Source organism: Oncorhynchus tshawytscha, linkage group LG31, assembly GCF_018296145.1.
Source record: "Oncorhynchus tshawytscha isolate Ot180627B linkage group LG31, Otsh_v2.0, whole genome shotgun sequence".
Lineage (NCBI taxonomy): Eukaryota > Metazoa > Chordata > Actinopteri > Salmoniformes > Salmonidae > Oncorhynchus > Oncorhynchus tshawytscha.
Window position 1 is genome coordinate 29,920,423 of NC_056459.1, and position 26,056 is coordinate 29,946,478.

The window sequence follows — 26,056 nt, forward strand, 5'->3', positions numbered from 1 at the left end:
GGGATTCGGACTGTTCCATTCTGTATCCGGGGGGAGTTATAAAGATACTCAGAGCAGAAACTATTGTAATCATAATACAACTTAATTCACTCACACTGTCGTTTTCTAACGACTTCTACATACAATTCAAATATTCTGGGCTCACAAAAAAATATTATTAAGCCTGGAAACATATTTGAACTAAACTCGAAACTCAACTACTCCCCTGCTTTTTGAGACAAGTACCTGAACTCGTGTTGTTTTTTAAAACCATTCATTCATTGATTTTGTTGAGTGAACTGCATGACTTCTGAGAGAAAGAAAAGCCGTCTCTCAAACGAGTTAAAATGCTGTTATCAACAAAGGTAAGTTATGTTTAACAGTTGCAACTTTTATATCGTCCCGTTTAAGCTAAAACACTGGGGAAATAGCTATACACATGATACGTCTTGGTGGTATAGTCCAATCCAGGGACCGAAGGCCATTTGCTCCACTTTGGACCAAAACTAAGGAATAGGCTAAATTATGTCATTAAATGTCCAGTTGCGAATTTCATAAAATGAAGTATTGATAGCCTGTGTCATAGCTAGATATCAGTGCTACAGTATTTTAATGTGAAAATGGCTAAGGAAAACATTTGGTCCATTGTTTACCTTCTGTTAGTGGGCCACTCTCATTCACACTACGATGCCGCTGCTCTGTAATGGCCTGATCACCTGTCCATCATCAGACTACTTTCTGGAAAGTTCCATATTATAAGGAGATCAGAGCCAGCACAGTATGGCAGTGCTCTCTGTACGCCAGTGTGAAAAGGCTGCTATCTATTACAGTGTAGCTTTATCACCGATCTATAGGATATTTTATAGGAAGTTCATTTTAAGTGTCTTTGGTTTTAAAGCGTCAATGAGCAGTTCAAATAAAAGCGTACTCTGCCCGTGTTTCGCTAAAAAGCTGAGGGATGGGGTTGAATAAAGTTAACCTCCCTTAAAATCATAGACAGAGCTATGATGCAAGGACTTTTAACATTCATGCCAGTGATGGAGTCAAGTCCTTAGTGTTCCAGTCCGAGTCTTTTATACTCGAGTCACGTGTTCCTTGGTAAGTTAGTGCTAAAAGCTACAAAAACATTTGTAAGGCTACATAGATAATACAGCTATCTAACATTTGCTGTTGTAGGTAGTAGCTAGCTAGCTTGAATTATGCATAAGATGTCTCAAGTCTCAACCGGACATATCGCAATTGTATTCGTCACATATTTCTAAACAATAGACTAGCAGTGAAAACACACGGGCCGTTCCCAACAATGCAGAGAGAAAGAAAATAGAGCGATAATAGAAAAGTAAAACATAATAATAAGAGATTGGCTGTATACACTGGGTACTAGTACCAAGTGGATGTGCAGGGGTACGAGGTAATTGACGTAGATATTTACATATAACTATGAATAACGGGACATAATAAACATCAGCAGCAGTGTCTGTGATGAGAGAGAACTTAGTGCAATAAGGGTCAGTGCAGATAGTCCAGGTAGGTATTTGGTTAACTATTTAACTATTTATCAGTCTTATGGCTTGTGGGTAGAAGCTGTTCAGGGTCCTGTTGGATCCAGACTTGGTGCATCAGTACTGCTTGCCGTGCGGTAGCAGAGAGAACAGTCTATGACCTGGGGGGCTGGAGTCTTATACAATTTTTAGGGTGTTCCTCTGACACCGCCTGATATAGAGGTCCTGGATGGCAGGAAGCTCGGCCCCAGTGATGTACTGGGCCATCTGCACCATCCCCTGTAGCGCCTTGCGGTCAGATGCCAAGCAGTTGCTAGACCAGGCGGTGATGCAGCCAGTCAAGATGCTCTCAATGGTGCAGCTGTAGAACTTTTTGAGGATCTGAGGGCCTGTCATGGCAAATAATGTCCCCTGGCCAAAAAGTGTCCCACTCTGCATCACAATGGGATCCGATTAACTATTAGCATCCGTTGCTATATCAACGGTGTGATGACCTAATGATTAGAATTTTGGAGATCATTACAGCCATAATGACGTTCTTTTTCATCACTGCTATGCAAACAAGGCCCGTTGCTGTGACAATTACACTGTTTTAAACAAGTTTAGCTAATAAAATGAAAACATTACTTCAAACTACTTTTGGGTCCCTTGTTAACATTACAACATGAAATCCAATGGCAAAGAAAACATGTAATCTGCTTGATACATTAAATTAAAATCAAAGTTTATTTGTCACGTGCACTGAATACAACAGGTATTCAGTAGACCTTACAGTGAAATGCTGAATACAACAGGTATTCAGTAGACCTTACAGTGAAATGCTGAATACAACAGGTATTCAGTAGACCTTACAGTGAAATGCTGAATACAACAGGTATTCAGTAGACCTTACAGTGAAATGCTGAATACAACAGGTGTAGTAGACCTTACAGTGAAATGCTGAATACAACAGGTGTAGTAGACCTTACAGTGAAATGCTGAATACAACAGGTGTAGTAGACAGTGAAATGCTGAATACAACAGTTATTCAGTAGACCTTACAGTGAAATGCTGAATACAACAGGTATTCAGTAGACCTTACAGTGAAATGCTGAATACAACAGGTATTCAGTAGACCTTACAGTGAAATGCTGAATACAACAGGTGTAGTAGACCTTACAGTGAAATGCTGAATACAACAGGTGTAGTAGACCTTACAGTGAAATGCTGAATACAATGCTGAGTCAGGCTTATTGAGGTAGTATGTACATGTAGCTACATACAGACACCTGTTAGTCAGGCTTATTGAGGTAGTATGTACATGTAGCTATATATAGACACCTGTTAGTCAGGCTGATTGAGGTAGTATGTACATGTAGCTACATACAGACACCTGTTAGTCAGGCTTATTGAGGTAGTATGTACATGTAGCTACATACAGACACCTGTTAGTCAGGCTTATTGAGGTAGTATGTACATGTAGCTACATACAGACACCTGTTAGTCAGGCTTATTGAGGTAGTATGTACATGTTGGCGGGTGGTGGGACACAATGCAGATAGCCCGGTTTGCCAATGTGTAAAGTTACTTACCTTACAAAGTCAGCTAATTTCCACTCCATTCATATGCAAATCATGATTTTATTTTAACCTTCCCTTATCTACATTGAAATAATATCATTTCAGTAGTCTGCTACTATGATTTATTTTTGTTCTATCTCGCATAGCTCATTAATACACCCTTGTGGTTGAATATATATATATATATCTCTATTGTAGGTCTTTAGTGGAACATGTAAATACCATAAAAGGATACGTAACAATAATGAACATCTTGTGAAACAGCTGTGAAAACCAACTTGGCAATATTTAAGATTTTCATATATAAACTTTGATATTTTTTGGCAGGGTTTTGTCATTAATTTATTTTCACAGATTAATTTTTTTTTGTACACTCACATGGCAATCGTAGACTAAAAAAAATGGAATTCTGGTGTGTGGAATATTGAGGTGGTTACCGTATGGGTGGGATGTTCTGCCTGTTCTCAACTGTCCGCAATAGGCTGAGAGAGGCTGGACTGAGGGATTGTAGGCCTGTTGTAAGGCAGGTTCTCACCAGACATCACCGGCAACAATGTTGCCTATGGGCAAAAACCCACCATCGCTGGACCAGACAGGACTGGCAAAAAGTGCTGTTCACTGAGGAGTCGCGGTTTTGTCTCACCAGGGGTGATGTTCGGATTCACGTTTATCGTCGAAAGAATGAGTGTTACACCGAGGCCTGTACTCTGGTGCGGGATCGATTTGGAGGTGGAGGTCCGTCATGGTCTGGGGCGGTGTGTCATAGCATCATCGGACTGAGCTTGTTGTCATTGCAGGCAATCTCAATGCTGTGCGTTACAGGGAAGACGTCCTCCTCTCTCATGTGGTACCCTTCCTGCAGGCTCATCCTGACATGACCCTCCAGCATGACAATGCCACCAGCCATACTGCTCGTTCTGTGCGTGATTTCCTGCAAGACAGGAATGTCAGTGTTCTGCCATGGTCAGCGAAGAGCCCGGATCTCAATCCCATTGAGCACGTCTGGGACCTGTTGGATCGGAGGGTGAGGGCTAGGGCCATTCCCCCCAGAAATGTCCAGGAACTTGCAGGTGCTTTGGTGGAAGAGTGGGGTAACATCTCACAGCAAGAACGAGCAAATCTGGTGCAGTCCATGAGGAGGAGATGCACTGCAGTACTTAATGCAGCTGGTGGCCACACCAGATACTGACTGTTACTTTTGATTTTGACCCCCCTTTGTTCAGGGACACATTATTCAATTTCTGTTAGTCACATGTCTGTGGAACTTGTTCAGTTTATGTCTCAGTTGTTGAATCTTGTCATGTTCATACAAATATTTACACATGTTAAGTTTGCTGAAAATAAACACAGCTGACAGTGAGAGGAGTGTTTCTTTTCCTGCTGAGTTTATGAATGACTACAGTATATGCAATAATTGTATATACAATTGCATTGTTTCCCTCAGTCAACAGCTGCAACTCTCGTCCGTACTCGGTGCTGTTGTGTGCAAAGAGAATGACCTTCAGGTTGTTCTCCCACCCTTCCTGGTACCAATCAAAGGAACTTGCCCATGGCAGTCTTGAGGGTCTGGTTGTTCCATTCATTAAACCTGAAGGGGGGGTGGAAAGCGATATCTATTGACAATGTAAGATATTGAAAAATTTCTTGATTTACGTACCATACAAAAACAAATTGTAAAACTAAATAAAAGAAACCATTGGTGACAAAATATAATCTATAACAGCAGTAACTTGTTCCAGCGTTCATGACCTCGGTCACTCAGGATGACCTCGAGAGAACAGATGTCCGTCATCGCCTTGGCGGTGGCCTCGCCAGTCTCGGTCACTCAGGATGACCTCGAGAGAACAGATGTCCGTTATCGCCTTGGCGGTGGCCTCGCCAGTCTCGGTCACTCAGGATGACCTCGAGAGAACAGATGTCCGTTATCGCCTTGGCGGTGGCCTCGCCAGTCTCGGTCACTCAGGATGACCTCGAGAGAACAGATGTCCGTTATCGCCTTGGCGGTGGCCTCGCCAGTCTCGGTCACTCAGGATGACCTCGAGAGAACAGATGTCCGTTATCGCCTTGGCGGTGGCCTCGCCAGTCTCGGTCACTCAGGATGACCTCGAGAGAACAGATGTCCGTTATCGCCTTGGCGGTGGCCTCGCCAGTCTCGGTCACTCAGGATGACCTCGAGAGAACAGATGTCCGTTATCGCCTTGGCGGTGGCCTCGCCAGTCTCGGTCACTCAGGATGACCTCGAGAGAACAGATGTCCGTTATCGCCTTGGCGGTGGCCTCGCCAGTCTCGGTCACTCAGGATGACCTCGAGAGAACAGATGTCCGTTATCGCCTTGGCGGTGGCCTCGCCAGTGGCCTCAGGATGACCTCGAGTCTCATCGGTCACTCAGGATGACCTCGAGAGAACAGATGTCCGTCATCGCCTTGGCGGTGGCCTCGCCAGTCTCGGTCACTCAGGATGACCTCGAGAGAACAGATGTCCGTTATCGCCTTGGCGGTGGCCTCGCCAGTCTCGGTCACTCAGGATGACCTCGAGAGAACAGATGTCCGTCATCGCCTTGGCGATGGGTATCATACAAAATGAAATAAATAAATGTTCGGTTCCAAGCACCCTTTTTTTAATGGGTTTACAGAAGGGAATTTATAGTTAAGCACGTTCTCTTCCTGTACTGACCTTAATGGTTGTTGGCTCCACCCACTTGGTAAAGTGGTCGGTCGCCGTCAGACACCAGCTGTTGCCATTCCTGGATTTAGTGAAGGGTCCGATGAGGTCCGCCCCAAACATTTAAAGTGTTCGAGAGAAGATGACTGTTCTTACCTGTATCTGTGTCATACAGTAGGCAGATGTTCATACATGTGAGGATACTGACACACACACACACATTCTATAATATTGAACTCTGCTGTGGTCAAAATAAAGCAACCATTACAAAACAACTTATCAGGGCAGAATTTGAATTGGGACTCTTACCGATCATGTGCCGTGGTGACACATCTTTGATGGGCTTCAACTCTGGTGCCAACTTTAGACAGGGCACTGACCTTCAAGCAAAACGTGACAAATTGAAACATTGTGTGCTCTCTGATATGACATTCATTGAAATAATAATCATTTCAGATATATAATAGAATGTGATTGATAACCTTTTGTTTATTTCACTTGCCCAGCTGTCCACCTCCTTGACAATTCCACATCAGAAGATGCGTCTGATTTTGGCAATCATGTGTTTCACTCTGAAATGGCCAGCATGCATCTCGGCCAGCACGGCCTCCTTCTCCTCCTTAGTAATTAATCCCCTCCTGTGTGGCTGGCCATCCTTCCCCCATAGGAACATGTGATTGCCTAACAAGTTGGAAGAGAAGAGTTGTTGAAATACTCAAGTCTAAGTACATTTGCACTGCTGTCTCTCTCTCTTTGTTTTCTCTCTCTCTCTCTCTTTGTTTTCTCTCTCTCTCTTTGTTTTCTCTCTCTCTCTCTTTGTTTTCTCTCTCTTTGTTTTCTCTCTCTCTCTCTATTTGTTTTCTCTCTCTCTCTCTTTGTTTTCTCTCTCTCTCTCTTTGTTTTCTCTCTCTCTCTCTTTTTGTTTTCTCTCTCTCTCTCTATTTGTTTTCTCTCTCTCTCTCTTTGTTTTCTCTCTCTCTCTCTCTTTGTTTTCTCTCTCTCTCTATTTGTTTTCTCTCTCTCTCTCTTTGTTTTCTCTCTCTCTCTCTCTTTGTTTTCTCTCTCTCTCTATTTGTTTTCTCTCTCTCTCTCTTTGTTTTCTCTCTCTCTTTGTTTTCTCTCTCTTTGTTTTCTCTCTCTTTGTTTTCTCTCTCTCTCTCTATTTGTTTTCTCTCTCTCTCTCTATTTGTTTTCTCTCTCTCTCTCTATTTGTTTTCTCTCTCTCTCTTTGTTTTCTCTCTCTCTCTCTCTCTCTTTGTTTTTTCTCTCTCTTTGTTTTCTCTCTTTGTTTTTCTCTCTCCCTGTCTCACTTTCATCCTTTCTCACTTCCTTCCCTCCCCTCAACAGCCTCCACTGAAGTATATGTATAGCTAGCAACATGTAGATGACCAACTAGCTTGTTGAAAAATGGTTGTACATAGCTAAATCCGTCCAGTTATCTAATAGAAGTTCATTTCTCTGAATGTTGCACCTGTTTTCGAGATCAGTGGTGCCTTCATAGTACTTCGCCTGGTTGACAAGATGAAATGAAATCTCCTTTGAGGGATGCCATTGAAGTGCAAGCTACATACAAACAGTAACACTTACAGTAGCTAGCTAAATAAAACTGTCTGGCTAGCAGACTAGGCAGGCTGAGGTAAATAAGTAGAACTACAGTAGCTAGCAACGTCAATCTAAAAATAGATTAAATAATTTCTTCCTATTTCACAGTATTTTCTTTATATAGACAAATGTATTGTATTTTCGGTCTTCTGAAACAGCAGTTAGTCAGCAGGTTGTCACCGTCAAAAACAACATCCTTAGAACAATTCTGAGGTAATAATTTTGCATGGGACTGGGCGAGTGCTTATGAGGTGAAATAGAACTAGGACTGCCCGTGTCCTCCCTCCTTCGCGATCACTACGAGGTAAAATAGAGCCAAGCAACCAGCATAGCAGTGGATGCTTAGGTTCAATACCTAATCTGGTCTGAATTTTGCAAATTCTAGCAACAGCCCTAGCAACAGAAGCTAAAATTCATTGAATCCCATTGTGATGCAGGTTGGGGACACTTTTTTTTTTTTTTACATGACAGGCCCATGCCAAATCTTTTCAGCCTCCTGAGAGTGAAAAGGCGTTGTCTAGCCCTTTTCATGACTATTGTTGTGTGTGGACCATGATAGATCCTTAGTGATGTGGACACCGGGGAACTTGAAGCTCACAATCCGCTCCATTACAGCCCTGTCGATGTGAATGGGGACGTGCTCGGGCCCCTGTTTCTTGTAGTCCACGATCAGCTCCTTTGTCGGGCTGACGTTGAGGGAGAGGTTGTTGTTCTGGCACCACACTGCCAGGTCTCTGACCTGCCTATAGGCTGTCTCATCACCGTCTGTGATCAGGCCTACCACTGCCGCTTTGTCATCACACTTAATGATGGTGTTGGAGTCATGTGCAGCCACACAGTTGTGGGTGAACAGGGAGTACAAGAGGGGACTAAGCACTCAACCCTGAGGGGCCCCTGTGTTGAGGGTCAGCGTGGCAGATGTGTTGTTGCCTACCCTTACCACCTGGGGGCGGACCGTCAGGAAGTCCAGGATCCAGTTGCAGAGGGAGATATTCAGTCCCAGGGTCCTTAGCTGAGTGATGCGCTTGGAGGGCACTATGGTGTTGAACACTGAGCTGTAGTCAATGAACAGCATTCTCACATACTGTAGGTGTTCCTCTTGTCCAGGTGGGAAACGGCAGTCTGGAGTCCAATAGAGATTGCGTCATCTTTGGATCTTTTGGGGTGGTATGCAAATTGGAGTGGGTCCTGGGTGTCTGGGATGATGGTGTTGCTATGTGCCATGACCAGCCTTTCACAGCATTTCATAGCTACAGATGTGGGTGCTACGGGGTGGTAGTCATTTAGACAGGTTGCCTTGGCATTCTTAGGCACAGGGACTATGGTGGTCTGCTTGAAACATGTAGGTATTACAGATTGGGTCAGGGAGAGGTTGAAAATGTCAGTGAAGACACTTGCCAGCTGGTCAGCGCATGCTCTGAGTACACATCCTGGTATTCTGTCTGGCCCTGCGGCCTTGTGATTGTCAACCTATTTAAAGGTCTTATTCACATCGGCTATGGAGAGCGTGCTCACACAGTTGTCCAGAACAGCTGGTGCTCTCATGCATGATTCAGTGTTGCTTACCTCAACGCGAACATAGAAGTCATTCAGCTCGTCTGGTAGGCTCACGTCACTGTGCAGCTCGCTGCTGGGTTTCCTTTTTGTAATCCATGATAGTTTGCAAGTCACATCCGACGGGCTTCAGAGCTGGTTTCGATCTTAGTCCTGTATTGACATTTTGCTTGTCGGATGGTGTAACAGGATTTATTATAAACGCCCAGATTAGTGTCCCACTCCTTGAAAGTGTCAGCTCAGTGCGTAATCCGTGGCTCGTAATCCATGGCTTCTGGTTGGGATATGTACGTACGGTTATTGTGGGGACGTTGTCGATGTACTTATTAATGAAGCCGTTGACTGTGGTAAACTCTTCAGTGCCATTGGATGAATCCCGGAACATATTCTAGTCTACGCTATTGAAACAGTCCTGTAGTTTAGCATCTGCTTCATCGGATCACTTCCGTTTTGAGCACGTCACTGGTACTTCCTGTTTGAGCTATTGCTGGTAAGCAGGAATCGGGCGGATAGTCAAGTGGCGTCATGAAAATCGTGACTTCGCTCCGTGTCCTGGACTTGAGTATTACAACACTGATCCATGCCATCAAAATGATAGTTTTAACCATGTTTTAAGGCTATACGGTGAATGTAAAGAACATTTAAGGACACCTTCCTAATATTGAGTTGAGCACCCCCCTTTTGCCCTCAGAACAGTTTCAATTCATCAGAGCATGGACTCTACAGGGTGTCCTAAGTGTTCCACAGGGATGCTGGCCCATGTGGACTCTACAAGGTGTCCTAAGTGTTCCACAGGGATGCTGGCCCATGTGGACTCTACAAGGTGTCCTAAGTGTTCCACAGGGATGCTGGCCCATGTGGACTCTACAAGGTGTCCTAAGTGTTCCACAGGGATGCTGGCCCATGTGGACTCTACAAGGTGTCAAAATCAAATCAAATTTATTTATATAGCCCTTCGTACATCAGCTGATATCTCAAAGTGCTGTACAGAAACCCAGCCTAAAACCCCAAACAGCAAGCAATGCAGGTGTAGAAGCACGGTGGCTAGGAAAAACTCCCTAGAAAGGCCAAAACCTAGGAAGAAACCTAGAGAGGAACCAGGCTATGTGGGGTGGCCAGTCCTCTTCTGGCTGTGCCGGGTGGAGATTATAACAGAACATGGCCAAGATGTTCAAATGTTCATAAATGACCAGCATGGTCGTATAATAATAATGCAGAACAGTTGAAACTGGAGCAGCAGCACGGCCAGGTGGACTGGGGACAGCAAGGAGTCATCATGTCAGGTAGTCCTGGGGCATGGTCCTAGGGCTCCGGTCCTCCGAAAGAGAGAGAGAGAAAGAGAGAATTAGAGAACGCACACTTAGATTCACACAGGACACCGAATAGGACAGGAGAGGTACTCCAGATATAACAAACTGACCCTAGCCCCCCGACACATTAACTACTGCAGCATAAATACTGGAGGCTGAGACAGGAGGGGTCAGGAGACACTGTGGCCCCATCCGAGGACACCCCCAGACAGGGCCAAACAGGAAGGATATAACCCCACCCACTTTGCCAAAGCACAGCCCCCACACACCACTAGAGGGATATCTTCAACCACCAACTTACCATCCTGAGACAAGGCTGAGTATAGCCCACAAAGAACTCCGCCATGGCACAACCCAAGGGGGCGCCATCCCAGACAGGATGACCACATCAGTGAATCAACCCACTCAGGTGACGCACCCCTTCCAGGGACGGCAAGAGAGAGCCCCAGTAAGCCAGTGACTCAGTCCCTGTAATAGGGTTAGAGGCAGAGAATCCCAGTGGGAAGAGGGGAACCGGCCAGGCAGAGACAGCAAGGGCGGTTCGTTGCTCCAGAGCCTTTCCGTTCACCTTCCCACTCCTGGGCCAGACTACACTCAATCATATGAGCCACTGAAGAGATAAGTCTTCAGTAAGGACTTAAAGTTGAGACCGAGTTTGCGTCTCTGACATGGGTAGGCAGACCGTTCCATAAAAATGGAGCTCTATAGGACAAAGCCCTGCCTCCAGCTGTTTGCTTAGAAATTCTAGGGACAATTAGGAGGCCTGCGTCTTGTGACCGTAGCGTACGTGTAGGTATGTACGGCAGGACCAAATCAGAGAGATAGGTAGGAGCAAGCCCATGTAATGCTTTGTAGGTTAGCAGTAAAACCTTGAAATCAGCCCTTGCTTTGACAGGAAGCCAGTGTAGAGAGGCTTGCACTGGAGTAATATGATCAAATTTTTTGGTTCTAGTCAGAATTCGAGCAGCCGTATTTAGTACTAACTGAAGTTTATTTAGTGCTTTATCCGGGTAGCCGGAAAGTAGAGCATTGCAGTAGTCTAACCTAGAAGTGACAAAAGCATGGATTAATTTCTCTGCATCATTTTTGGACAGAAAGTTTCTGATTTTTGCAATGTTACGTTGATGGAAAAAAAGCTGTCCTTGAAATGGTCTTGATATGTTCTTCAAAAGAGAGATCAGGGTCCAGAGTAACGCCGAGGTCCTTCACAGTTTTATTTGAGACGACTGTACAACCATTAAGATTAATTGTCAGATTCAACAGAAGATCTCTTTGTTTCTTGGGACCTAGAACAAGCATCTCTGTTTTGTCCGAGTTTAAAAGTAGAAAGTTTGTAGCCATCCACTTCCTTATGTCTGAAACACATGCTTTTAGCAAGGGCAATTTTGGGGCTTCACCATGTTTCATTGAAATGTACAGCTGTGTGTCATCCGCATAGCAGTGAAAGTTAACATTATGTTTTCGAATAACATCCCCAAGAGGTAAAATATATAGTGAAAACAATAGTGGTCCCAAAACGGAACCTTGAGGAACACCGAAATTTACAGTTGATTTGTCAGAGGACAAACCATTCACAGAGACAAACTGATATCCTTCCGACAGATAAGATCTAAACCAGGCCAGAACTTGTCCGTGTAGACCAATCTCTCCAAAAGAATGTGGTGATCAATGGTATCAAAAGCAGCACTAAGGTCTAGGAGCACGAGGACAGATGCAGAGCCTCGGTCCGATGCCATTAAAATGTCATTTACCACCTTCACAAGTGCCGTCTCAGTGCTATGATGGGGTCTAAAACCAGACTGAAGCATTTCGTATACATTGTTTGTCTTCAGGAAGGGAGTAAGTTGCTGCGCAACAGCCTTTTCTAAAATTTTTGAGAGGAATGGAAGATTCGATATAGGCCGATAGTTTTTTATATTTTCTGGGTCAAGGTTTGGCTTTTTCAAGAGAGGTTTTATTACTGCCACTTTTAGCGAGTTTGGTACACATCCGGTGGATAGAGAGCCATTTATTATGTTCAACATAGGAGGGCCAAGCACAGGAAGCAGCTCTTTCAGTAGTTTAGTTGGAATAGGGTCCAGTATGCAGCTTGAAGGTTTAGAGGACATGATTATCTTCATCATTGTGTCAAGAGATATAGTACTAAAACACTTGAGTGTCTCTCTTGATCCTAGGTCCTGGGAGAGTTGTGCAGACTCAGGACAATTGAGCTTTGAAGGAATACGCAGATTTAAAGAGGAGTCCGTAATTTGCTTTCTAATAATCATAATCTTTTCCTCAAAAAAGTTCATGAATTTATCACTGCTAAAGTGAAAATCATCCTCTCTTGGGGAATGCTGCTTTTTAGTTAGCTTTGCGACAGTATCAAAAAGGAATTTCGGATTGTTCTTATTTTCCTCAATTAAGTTAGAAAAATAGGATGATCGAGCAGCAGTAAGGGCTCTTCGGTACTGCACGGTACCGTCCTTCCAAGCTAGTCAGAAGACTTCCAGTTTGGTGTGGCGCCATTTCCGTTCCAATTTTCTGGAAGCTTGCTTCAGAGCTCGGGTATTTTCTGTGTACCAGGGAGCTAGTTTCTTATGAGAAATGTTTTTAGTTTTTAGGGGTGCAACTGCATCTAGGGTATTGCGCAAGGTTAAATTGAGTTCCTCAGTTAGGTGGTTAACTGATTTTTGTCCTCTGGCGTCCTTGGGTAGACAGAGGGAATCTGGAAGGACATCAAGGAATCTTTGTGTTGTCTGTGAATTTATAGCACGACTTTTGATGTTCCTTGGTTGGGGTCTGAGCAGATTATTTGTTGCAATTGCAAACGTAATAAAATAGTGGTCCGATAGTCCAGGATTATGAGGAAAAACATTAAGATCCACAACATTTATTCCATGGGACAAAACTAGGTCCAGCGTATGACTGTGACAGTGAGTGGGTCCAGAGACCTGTTGGACAAAACCCACTGAGTCGATGATGGCTCCGAAAGCCTTTTGGAGTGGGTCTGTGGACTTTTCCATGTGAATATTAAAGTCACCAAAGATTAGAATATTATCTGCTATGACTACAAGGTCCGATAGGAATTCAGGGAACTCAGTGAGGAACGCTGTATATGGCCCAGGAGGCCTGTAAACAGTAGCTATAAAAAGGGATTGTGCAGGCTGCATAGATTTCATGACTAGAAGCTCAAAAGACGAAAACATCTTTTTTTTTTTGTAAATTGAAATTTGCTATCGTAAATGTTAGCAACACCTCCGCCTTTGCGGGATGCACGGGGATATGTTCACTAGTGTAGCCAGGAGGTGAGGCCTCATTTAACACAGTAAATTCATCAGGCTTAAGCCATGTTTCAGTCAGGCCAATCACATCAAGATTATGGTCAGTGATTAGTTCATTGACTATAATTGCCTTTGAAGTAAGGGATCTAACATTAAGTAGCCCTATTTTGAGATGTGAGGTATCATGATCTCTTTCAATAATGACAGGAATGGAGGTGGTCTTTATCCTAGTGAGATTGCTAAGGCGAACACCGCCATGTTTAGTTTTGACCAACCTAGGTCGAGGCACAGACACGGTCTCAATGGTGATAGCTGAGCTGACTACACTGACTGTGCTAGTGGCAGACTCCACTATGCTAGCAGGCTGGCTAACAGCCTGCTGCCTGGCCTGCACCCTATTTCATTGTGGAGCTAGAGGAGTTAGAGCCCTGTCTATGTTGGTAGATAAGATGAGAGCACCCCTCCAGCTAGGATGGAGTCCGTCACTCCTCAGCAGGTCAGGCTTGGTCCTGTTTGTGGGTGAGTCCCAGAAAGAGGGCCAATTATCTACAAATTCTAACTTTTGGGAGGGGCAGAAAACAGTTTTCAACCAGCGATTGAGTTGTGAGACTGCTGTAGAGCTCATCACTCCCCCTAACTGGGAGGGAGCCAGAGACAATTACTCGATGCCGACACATCTTTCTAGCTGATTTACACGCAGAAGCTATGTTGCGCTTGGTGATCTCTGACTGTTTCATCCTAACATCGTTGGTGCCGACGTGGATAACAATATCTCTATACTCTCTACACTCGCCAGTTTTAGCCTTAACCAGCACCATCTTCAGATTAGCCTTAACGTCGGTAGCCCTGCCCCCTGGTAAACAGTGTATGATCGCTGGATGATTCGTTTTAAGTCTAATACTGCGGGTAATGGAGTCGCCAATGACTAGAGTTTTCAATTTGTCAGAGCTAATGGTGGGAAGCTTCGGCGTCTCAGACCCCGTAACGAGAGGAGTAGAGACCAGAGAAGACTCGGCCTCTGACTCCGACTCGCTGCTTAATGGGGAAAACCGGTTGAAAGTTTCTGTCGGCTGAATAAGCGACACCGGTTGAGCGTTCCTACAGCATTTCCTTCCAGAAACCGTGAGAAAGTTGTCCGGCTGCGGGGACTGTGCCAGGGGATTTATACTACTATCTGTACTTACTGGTGGTACAGACGCTATTTCCTAACTGTTCCACAGGCATGCTGGCCCATGTGGACTCTACAAGGTGTCCTAAGTGTTCCACAGTGATGCTGGCCCATGTTGACTCCAATGCTTCCTGTAGTTGTCAAGTTGGTTGGATGTCCTTTGGGTGGTGGACCATTCTTGATACACACAGAAAACTGTTGTGTGTGAAACTCAGCAGCGTTGCAGTTCTTGACACAAACTGGTGCGCCTGGCACCTACTACCATAACCCCTTCAAAGGCTCACAAGCCATGTCTCAAGGCTCAAAAATCCCCCTCATTTACAGTGATTGAAGTGGATTTATCAAGTGACATCAATAAGGGGTCATAGCTTTCACCTGGATTCACCTGGTCTGTCTGTCATGGAAAGAGCGGGTGGTCTTAATGTTACCACCCCGTATTCTTCATATAGTGTTTGTTTACAATGTTTACAAACATTGAAGTTAAACAAGCTTATATTTTGGGTTCTGATGGGGTACGACGGTTAAACTAAGCTCATGAAACATTTAGAAGATATATTCTTTAAGAATCAATAGGTGCATTTCAGTAATTGAAAATGCAAATAATGTATGTATCAAATGCAGAATGCCCCTTTTTAATCTGTTGCCCCTCCTCCCCTAGACCCCCAGGGCCCTGGCGGCCATCTTTGAGAGTCCCAGTGATGACGAGGACTTCCTGGGTTTCGCCGTGCCAGTGCTGAGTGACAGCGAGTCAGACAGCCTAGCCTCCGAGGACTCTGGGAAGCCGGTTGGTAGCTGCTGATCATTACACACACACACACACACACACACACACACTGCAATCCTTGTGTCTGTATCCTGCTACAGTTAGCCATTGAAATAATCATTCCATCTCTCCCTCTCTCCAGGCCATGTCTTTCAGGTCAAAGTTTGTGACCTCGGAGTTGGTTAGTCTGTTTAGCCATTCTGACAATGAGGGGGAGGAGTTTGAGGGCTTCAGTGAGGAAGAGGAGGAGAAGAGGGGTTCCAGAAGCAGGACGAAGGCTATGGTGAGACCTAACTTGTTCTCTCTTGTCTCTCGTGTCCTGTTCTGTCTCCTGTTCTCTCCAGTGGGATGTGCGTATGAGGATTCTTGGTTATAACATGACTCATCTTTCTTCATTTCTCTCATTCTGCCGTTCCAGTGCACAGCGGAGGAGAGTGATGAGGACACAGGGTTCTACTCTGAGGGGGAGGAGCCAGACACACACAAGAGGAAGAGTCTCTGTGTCGCCTTCAGGTGTGTGTACCTGTGTGTCTGGGTTTTCGTTAGCCGGCTTTTTGCTTTTTAGCCTGGAAGTACCAGTCGATGGAAATACATTTTTGAATTATACTGATAATTCTGCTTCAGGTTTCCCACAAAAAGACTCTCTGCCCAGAAAGGTGAGGCGCCAATCAACGCCGCCCCTCTGGAGAGAAGAACCAATGAGAGGCTGCATCTAAAAAGGGGTTTGTCTCAGGAGTCCAGTGGGAGGGAGACACAGGGTCAGAAACCGCCCCCCAAAAAAGAGGCAGTAGGAAAAGAGAAGATGGAGGTCGAGTCTCGGGTTCTAAATAAACGAGCCAAGAACATCCAGGAGAACAAAGCCATGGTACATAACCTCTAACCCTTGACCGGGGTCGTCGTGTCCCTCAGTCAGAAATACTACTGAACCCAAACCCTCTTTTTTTCACTCCTCTGATTCCTGTCTCTTGTTGTTATTATTGTGTGTATTTAAACGTGTCTTCTCAGCTTCTGGTTTGTTGTTGTTGTTGTTGTTGTTGTTGTCCTCCTAGTTGGCCAAGCTGTTTGCTGACCTGACCAACATGTCTGAAGTCACCTCGTCTCCTACCGTGAGTACATTGCACACTAGACTGAGCTACAGTTTGTTCGAGATTTAATTTACAGGCTCATTCCACCAAGTGAGGTGCCTTTTCTGAGTAATGGAACACGTTTTAGATTCTGGTAATTCATACTAACTGAACCTTTTTTTTTTTCACAAAATGTTAACATTCTGTGGTTTAAAGAGCACATGTTTAATTTTAAAAAACAAACATGTTTTCCTGTCTCAAAAGATAGGGGGAAAAATGTTAACTGACAAATATAAAGTAACAGGGTTGACCATAACAGGGTTGACCGTCAGAGGTTGACGACTTCATCTTCAATCATCCATAAATCCCCCTGTTGCAGGTAGAGAATGGAAGCGTGTTGCAGGCAGAGAATGGAAGCGTGTTGCAGGCAGAGAATGGAAGCGTGTGGCAGGTAGAGAATGGAAGCGTGTGGCAGGTAGAGAATGGAAGCGTGTTGTGTGGCAGGTAGAGAATGGAAGCGTGTTGCAGGTAGAGAATGGAAGCGTGTGGCAGGTAGAGAATGGAAGCGTGTTGTGTTGCAGGTAGGGAATGGAAGCGTGTTGTGTGGCAGTAGGGAATGGAAGCGTGTTGTGTGGCAGGTAGAGAATGGAAGCGTGTTGTGTGGCAGGTAGAGAATGGAAGCGTGTGGCAGGTAGGGAATGGTGTGGCAGGTAGCGTGTTGTGTTGCAGGTAGAGAATGGAAGCGTGTTGTGTGGCAGGTAGAGAATGGAAGCGTGTTGTGTTGCAGGTAGGGAATGGAAGCGTGTTGTGTTGCAGGTAGAGAATGGAAGCGTGTTGTGTTGCAGGTAGAGAATGGAAGCGTGTTGTGTTGCAGGTAGAGAATGGAAGCGTGTTGTGTTGCAGGTAGAGAATGGAAGCGTGTTGTGTTGCAGGTAGAGAATGAGAATGCGTGTTGTGTGGCAGGCAGAGAATGGAAGCGTGTTGTGTGGCAGGCAGAGAATAGAAGCGTGTTGCAGGTAGAGAATGGAAGCGTGTGGCAGGTAGAGGATGGAAGCGTGTTGTGTGGCAGGTAGGGAATGGAAGCGTGTTGTGTTGCAGGTAGAGAATGGAAGTGTGTTGTGTGGCAGGTAGAGAATGGAAGCGTGTTGTGTTGCAGGTAGAGAATGGAAGGTAGAGAATGGAAGCGTGTTGCAGGTAGAGAATGGAAGCGTCTTGTGTTGCAGGTAGAGAATGGAAGCGTGTTGTGTTGCAGGTAGAGAATGGAAGCGTGTTGCAGGTAGAGAATGGAAGCGTCTTGTGTTGCAGGTAGAGAATGGAAGCGTGTTGTGTTGCAGGTAGAGAATGGAAGCGTGTTGCAGGTAGAGAATGGAAGCGTGTTGCAGGTAGAGAATGGAAGCGTGTTGTGTTGCAGGTAGAGAATGGAAGCGTGTTGCAGGTAGAGAATGGAAGCGTGTTGTGTGGCAGGTAGGGAATGGAAGCGTGTTGTGTGGCAGGTAGAGAATGGAAGCGTGTTGCAGGTAGGGAATGGAAGCGTGTTGTGTTGCAGGTAGGGAATGGAAGCGTGTTGTGTGGCAGGTAGATAATGGAAGCGTGTTGCAGGTAGGGAATGGAAGCGTGTTGTGTGGCAGGTAGGGAATGGAAGCGTGTTGCAGGTAGGGAATGGAAGCGTGTTGTGTGGCAGGTAGGGAATGGAAGCGTGTTGTGTGGCAGGTAGATAATGGAAGCGTGTTGCAGGTAGGGAATGGAAGCGTGTTGTGTGGCAGGTAGGGAATGGAAGCGTGTTGCAGGTAGGGAATGGAAGCGTGTTGTGTGGCAGGTAGGGAATGGAAGCGTGTTGCAGGTAGGGAATGGAAGCGTGTTGTGTGGCAGGTAGAGAATGGAAGCGTGTTGTGTGGCAGGTAGAATGTTGTGTTGCAGGTAGAGAATGGAAGCGTGTTGCAGGTAGGGAATGGAAGCGTGTTGTGTGGCAGGTAGGGAATGGAAGCGTGTTGTGTGGCAGGTAGATAATGGAAGCGTGTTGCAGGTAGGGAATGGAAGCGTGTTGTGTGGCAGGTAGGGAATGGAAGCGTGTTGCAGGTAGGGAATGGAAGCGTGTTGTGTGGCAGGTAGGGAATGGAAGCGTGTTGCAGGTAGGGAATGGAAGCGTGTTGTGTGGCAGGTAGAGAATGGAAGCGTGTTGTGTGGCAGGTAGAGAATGGAAGCGTGTGGCAGGTAGAGAATGGAAGCGTGTGGCAGGTAGGGAATGGAAGCGTGTTGTGTGGCAGGTAGGGCAAAATAAATAAAGGTGAAATAATAACTAATTGTATGTAAGGATCACAATTGTTTTATTTATTGTTAAAACATTTCGAAGGAATTTTTTCACAAAACAAAAACACAAGTTCAGTTCACGTAACAGGGTTGATTTTAATGTTTGTATATTTTTTATTTTAATGAATCACTAATCACACAATCAATAATAAGCATCAAAATAACTAGGGCTTTACAATGCTGGTGAAAACCTGGGTTAAAATCTACCTTGAAATCACAGAAGATGCACAGAGGGACACTTTTAGCAAGTATAAAAAAAATCTGATTTATTGAATTTTCCATGTGGCCTATATTAAAGGTCACTTCATTTAATATAATATTGGTGGGCGATTTCTACTTAAAATATCAAAGGGATCCCAGGCTGTGTCACAACCGGCTGTGACCAGGAGTCCCATGGAGCGGCTCCCAATTGGCCCAGTGTCTTCCGGGTTAGGGGAGGGTTTGACCCGGGGGGGGGTTTTACTTGGCTCATCGCACTCTAGTGACTCATTGTGGCGAGCAGGGCACCTGCAGGCTGACCCTGGTTGTCAGTTGTACAGTGTTTCCTCAGACACGTTGGCAGGGCTGGGCTCCGGGTTAATTAAGCGTTGTGTGTTAAGAAACGTGGGTTGGCGGGTCACGTTTCGGAGGAAGCATGACTCGACCTTCACCTCTCCCGAGCCTGTTGGGAGTTGCAGCGATGAGACAAGATCGTAATAATGAAATTGGGGAGAAAAAGGGCAGTAAAAACTGTTTTAAAATAATAATAATAATACCAAAGAGAAAAAAGCACTCATTCCGTAGAACGACACCACTAGATTGCAATCAGACTGAATCTGTAAATCACCTTAGATTAGTGACGCTGCACCTCGTCTGGCTCAAGCTGACCCCCCCCCCCTTAAAACGTGCTGACTTTCTCAGGCGACTCATGACTTCTGGGTGTTGTGGTCCTGACTGTTGCGTTGTGGGTGTTGTTCTGTTCCAGAAGAAGAGGCGTGTGAGTGAGAAGCCGCCCCCTCGTAGACGAGGTGTGTGTGAGGGTAGCGAGAGGAGGAACCCATCGCGTGCGGCCAGACCGCCAGAGAAGTTCGGGGTGGAGGAGAGCGGTACCTCCCCTTCACGACACCACAGATCCGAGAGAACTATCGACGTCGGGAAACTACTGGAGGTAAACAACGTGTAAACACCAGGCTGCTGACAGGAGAACGGCTCATAATAATGGTGCTGATGGAATGGCATCAAACACATGGTATCAGCCATCACCACGACCCCTTCCTCCCCAATTCAGATGCCACCAACCTCCTGTGACACACACACACAGTCATAAAGCATGTGCATAAAAACACAAACGCATTACTTACATAAGCATGCACACACTAGACACCCTTTGATCTGTGTGTGTGTGTGTGTGTGTGTGTGTGTGTGTGTGGCCAGGTGGACGAGCTGGGTAGAAGCGGGAAGAAGAGGAGGGCGAGCAGCGGGAGGAAGAGGAGAATTACCCATGTGAGATCAGTGGATGAAATCACAGAGGAAGAGCTGGACAACGTGGCGCAACGCGCCAAAGACAAGATACTGGACAAGGACCACGTAAGACACACACAGCAAGGCTTTTACAGTCGTTTCCTCATCTCCTGTGATAGAGATGTGGATCTGATGTGTGTGTGTGTGTGTGTGTCTATATCAGGGCAGCACGTGTCACCAGTGCAGACAGAAAACTCTGGACACCAAGACGGTCTGTCGTAGTGGAGTGTGTATAGGGGGCAAAGGTCAGTTCTGTGGGCCCTGTCTGAGGAACCGCTACGGAGAGGACGTACACACGGCTCTACTAGACCCGGTCAGTATACACACAGCCCTACTAGACCACACACAGTCCTACTAGACCTGGTCAGTACACACATAGCCCTACTAGACCTGGTCAGTACACACACAGCCCTACTAGACCACACACAGTCCTACTAGACCTGGTCAGTACACACACAGCCCTACTAGACCTGGTCAGTACACACACAGCCCTACTAGACCTGGTCAGTACACACACAGCCCTACTAGACCACACACAGTCCTACTAGACCCGGTCAGTACACACACAGTCCTACTAGACCTGGTCAGTACACACACAGCCCTACTAGACCACACACAGTCCTACTAGACCCGGTCAGTACACACACAGTCCTACTAGACCTGGTCAGTACACACACAGCCCTACTAGACCTGGTCAGTACACACACAGCCCTACTAGACCTGGTCAGTACACACACAGCCCTACTAGACCACACACAGCCCTACGAGACCACACACAGCTCTACTAGACCTGGTCAGTACACACACGGCCCTACTAGACCTGGTCAGTACACACACACGGCCCTACTAGACCTGGTCAGTACACACACACGGCCCTACTAGACCTGGTCAGTACACACACACGGCCCTACTAGACCTGGTCAGTACACACACACGGCCCTACTAGACCTGATCAGTACACACACACGGCCCTACTAGACCTGGTCAGTACACACACACTGCCCTACTAGACCTGGTCAGTACACACACACGGCCCTACTAGACCTGGTCAGTACACACACACGGCCCTACTAGACCTGGTCAGTACACACACACGGCCCTACTAGACCACACACAGCCCTACTAGACCACACACCCCTACTAGACCTGGTCAGTGTACACACAGCCCTACTAGACCTGGTCAGTACACACACAGCCCTACTAGACCACACACAGCCCTACTAGACCTGGTCAGTACACACACAGCTCTACTAGACCTGGTCAGTGTACACACAGCCCTACTAGACCTGGTCAGTGTACACACAGCCCTACTAGACCACACACAGCCCAACTAGACCTGGTCAGTACACACACAGCCCTACTAGACCTGGTCAGTATACACACAGCCTTACTAGACCTGGTCAGTGTACACACAGCCCAACTAGACCTGGTCAGTACACACAGCCCTACTAGACCTGGTCAGTACACACACACGGCCCTACTAGACCTGGTCAGTACACACACACGGCCCTACTAGACCTGGTCAGTACACACACACGGCCCTACTAGACCTGGTCAGTACACACACACCCCAACTAGACCTGGTCAGTACACACACAGCCCAACTAGACCTGGTCAGTACACACACACCCCAACTAGACCTGGTCAGTACACACACACCCCAACTAGACCTGGTCAGTACACACACACCCCAACTAGACCTGGTCAGTACACACACACCCCAACTAGACCTGGTCAGTACACACACACGGCCCTACTAGACCTGGTCAGTACACACACACGGCCCTACTAGACCTGGTCAGTACACACACACCCCCTACTAGACCTGGTCAGTACACACACACCCCAACTAGACCTGGTCAGTACACACACAGCCCTACTAGACCTGGTCAGTACACACACAGCCCTACTAGACCTGGTCAGTACACACACAGCCCTACTAGACCTGGTCAGTACACACACAGCCCTACTAGACCACACACAGCCCTACTAGACCACACACAGCCCTACTAGACCACACACAGCCCAACTAGACCTGGTCAGTACACACACACCCCAACTAGACCTGGTCAGTACACACACAGCCCTACTAGACCTGGTCAGTACACACACAGCCCAACTAGACCTGGTCAGTACACACACAACCAACTAGACCTGGTCAGTACACACACAGCCCAACTAGACCTGGTCAGTACACACACACCCCAACTAGACCTGGTCAGTACACACACACCCCAACTAGACCTGGTCAGTACACACACACCCCAACTAGACCTGGTCAGTACACACACACCCCAACTAGACCTGGTCAGTACACACACACCCCAACTAGACCTGGTCAGTACACACACAGCCCTACTAGACCTGGTCAGTACACACACAGCTCTACTAGACACCAAATATTTTGTTTCAGCACTAAATCCTTGTCTTTTTCCTATTGTTCTCTGTGTCCTCTCTGTATCTCTCTCTCTCTGTATCTCTCTCTCTGTATCTCTCTCTCTGTATCTCTCTCTCTCTCTGTATCTCTCTCTCTCTGTATCTCTCTCTCTCTCTCTCTCTCTCTCTGTATCTCTCTCTCTCTCTGTCTCTCTCTCTCTCTGTATCTCTCTCTCTCTGTATCTCTCTCTCTCTGTATCTCTCTCTCTCTGTATCTCTCTCTCTCTGTAACTCTCTCTCTCTGTATCTCTCTCTCTGTATCTCTCTCGCTCTCTTTGTATCTCTGTATCTCTCTCTCTGTATCTCTCTCTCTGTATCTCTCTCTGTCTCTGTCTCTCTGTTTCTGTCTCTTTCTGTCTCTCTCTGTCTCTCTCTCCCTGTCTGTCTGTATCTCCCTCTGTCTCCAGGACTGGGAGTGTCCTCTGTGTAGAGGTATCTGTAACTGCAGTCTGTGTCGACGGAGAGAAGGACGCTGTGCAACCGGACAACTGGTCCATTTGGCTCAACACAAGGGCCACAGCAACGTCCAAGATTACCTGGAGAGGTAGGTGTGTGTGAATGTTGGTTTGAGCCAATCAAGGTTGTTTAAAAAAATTTTTTAACTCTCTCTTTCTACCCTTTCTCTCTCCACAGCATCCAGAAAGATCTTAGAGCCTAGAGACAAGCGGACAGCGCCCCCGTTGGTCAGAACTGAGAATTACACCCAAATGTAAGAATCTCTCCTTTCTCCTGAAGTGTACACTCGTTCACTTCTTCCCACCAATCTGAAAGTATTGGATTGGAGGAGACATGGGCTAAAAGAGGTTTCCACCATATTTCTTACACCAGTCAATGGAAGTGAACAAGTGTACACTTTGGAAGGAAGGTGAGATAATTAGGACGTCGTCACACTGACGCACATTGTCCTGCTTTAATACCGTCACGGTTCAGACTAGAACTCAGGGTTATTCCTCAACCTCTGCCACAGGTCCCTCTGACACCTTATTTAATCAGTCATGTTCAGTAGGCACCCAACGCTTTGAAACGGGAGGTAGTACCTGACATTCTGCAGGAAGAACAGTAATAAGTAATAACATACATATGTTATTCAGTATTTATTTGGACAGTGAAGCAGAAAGATTTGATTTCTGTCTATCCACCATTTTGGATTTGAGATCAAATGTTTTATGAGGTGACTGTACAGAATGCAGGGGTTGAAACCGGTTCAGGGAACAGAACCGAAATCTTGAAAATAAGGAAAATGTTCAAGGAACAGAATCCAAACTGGGAACAAAAGTAATCTATACTATACGGGAACAGAATTGTTATTTTAAAATTATGGGAACTGGTTAATAAATGTTCCAGGCATTTTTTATTTTATTTTCAGTCCCACAAAAATTTAAAAAGGCGCCTTTGCAAAAGCCCACCCTCTGTCAATCAAACTTCCTCCAGCGTCTGCCTGCCAGCTGGAAATCATTTCCTATGCGTGCGCATGTAGTCTACCAAGAATGCTTTAATAGGTTTTGATTAGTCGAGGTAATTGAGGTAATATGTACATGTAGGTAGAGTTATTAAAGTGACCATGAGTAGATTATATAAAGAGAGTAGCAGCAGTGTAAAAGAGGGGTCTGGGTAGTCCTTTGATTAGATGTTCAGCAGTCTGGCTTGGGGGTAGAAGCTGTTAAGAAGCCTTTTGGTCCTAGACTTGACGTTCTGGTACTGCTTGCCGTGCGGTAGCAGAGAAAACAGTCTATGACTAGGGTGGCTGGAGTCTTTGACAATTTGTAGGGCCTTCCTCTTACACCGCCTGGTATAGAGGTCCTGGATGGCAGGAAGCTTGGCCCCAGTGATGTACTGGGCCGTACGCACTACCCTCTGTAGTGCCTTGCGGTCGAAGGCCGGGCAGTTGCCGTACCAGGCAGTGATGCAACCAGTCAGAGGAGACTCTCAATGGTGCGGCTGTAGAACCTTTTGAGGATCCGAGGACCCATGCCACATCTCTTCAGTGTCCTGAGGGGGAATAGACTTTGTCGTGCCCTCTTCACGACTGCCTTAGTGTGTTTGGACCATGATAGTTTGTTGGTGATGTAAACACCAAGGAACTTGGAGTTCTCAACCTGCTCCGCTACAGCCCTGCCAATGATTGTAAAACGGCAGCCATTAGTCATGCGGCGCCATTAGTCATGCGGCGCCATTAGCCATGCGGCGCCATTAGCCATGCGGCGCCATTAGTCATGCGGCGCCATTAGCCATGCGGCGCCATTAGCCATGCGGTGCCATTAGCCATGCGGCGCCATTAGTCATGCGGCGCCATTAGCCATGCGGCGCCATTAGCCATGCGGCGCCATTAGCCATGCGGCGCCATTAGCCATGCGGCGCCATTAGCCATGCGGCGCCGAAGAAGATGGCTGTAGCATCTCGCGTCCTACTCTTGTCTGGCCACCACACATGTAAACAACGTTAGCTTGCCCCCCACTCTATAGCAAGCTGCTCTAGCCACAGTTAGTTTGGGTCGAACCGGTTCAGAACTTTATTTTGCTGGTTGTAAAAAAATATATATATATATTATGGATCTGTTCAGAACGGAACTATTGGAAATGTAAACTTTTATTTAAGGGTATTTTCATACATATCTGTTTTTACCGTTTTTAAACATGAAAGCACTTTATGTATCTAGTCCCCCTCATGTTGAAGGTGTCATAAGTATTTGGACAAATTCACTTCTTTGTATTAAAGTAGTCACGTTTAGTATGTGGTTTCATATTCCGAGCACACAATGACTACGTCTAGCTTGTCGCTCTACAAACGTTTGTAGTTTGTTTTGGTTGTGCTTAGAGATTGTTGTGCCCAATAGAAAATGAATGGTAGAGGTATAAATATCATAATGCTAAACTCACCCGTCATTGGTGATAAGTGAGAGGTTAGCATATCTTAGGGGGGGGTATTATCTTTGTTCCTCTTGACTTTCTCACTCATCGTTGTTCACGATTTTAATTCATGATTATCCCTAATCGTGGTAGCATCCACATTTAATGTAGTGTTCAGAAATGTATTCTATTCTTATTTACAATAAAAGTGACTCCAAAATGACGCAATACATTATTTAAACATTTTGATCTGAAATCTCAAAATGCTGGAGTATAGAGCCAAATTAAAGGTTTTTAGCTACACTGTCCAAATAAATACGTAGGGGAGTGTATATTTACCATTTGCAGAATGTTTTGCTACGGTGTGCCCTACTGAACACAAGCCAGGAAAACCATAACTGGTTGAACACTGCTACTAAAAAGGTTGAGTGACACGGATGGAGATATGTGGTTCAGCATTTTGACAGGCAGCTCAATTCTGGTCTTTTGACCAATCAGATTATCTCTTAAAAATATTTTGCGAAAAGATCTAATGTGATTGG

At 45.9% G+C, this 26,056-nt stretch overlaps 1 protein-coding gene across 2 annotated transcripts; it reads left to right on the forward strand.

Moving 5' to 3' along the window:
* The first annotated feature begins 227 nt into the window (after positions 1-227).
* Positions 228-24,287, forward strand: LOC112217641 (cell division cycle-associated 7-like protein). Of its 2 annotated transcripts, XM_042309928.1 has the most exons (12): positions 228-344; positions 15,257-15,382; positions 15,504-15,644; positions 15,780-15,874; positions 15,986-16,226; positions 16,411-16,467; positions 16,805-16,876; positions 19,697-19,879; positions 20,146-20,298; positions 20,396-20,545; positions 23,076-23,212; positions 23,302-24,287. In XM_042309928.1, the coding sequence occupies exons 1-12, from the start codon at positions 327-329 to the stop codon at positions 23,324-23,326; spliced, it is 1,398 nt and encodes a 465-aa protein (XP_042165862.1). In that variant the 5' UTR covers positions 228-326; the 3' UTR covers positions 23,327-24,287. The 2 variants fall into 2 exon arrangements, with proteins under 2 accessions (XP_042165862.1, XP_042165863.1); XM_042309929.1 differs by lacking the exon at positions 16,805-16,876 and having other exon boundaries at positions 229-344; positions 23,302-24,286.
* Positions 24,288-26,056: the final 1,769 nt, after the last annotated feature.

Excerpts from the sequence above, each read along its gene's own strand:
- LOC112217641 (XM_042309928.1), top strand. Across the intron at positions 19,880-20,145 it reads ACGTCGGGAAACTACTGGAG|GTGGACGAGCTGGGTAGAAG; the intron begins GTAAACAACGTG and ends GTGTGTGGCCAG. Across the intron at positions 20,299-20,395 it reads AGATACTGGACAAGGACCAC|GGCAGCACGTGTCACCAGTG; the intron begins GTAAGACACACA and ends TGTCTATATCAG.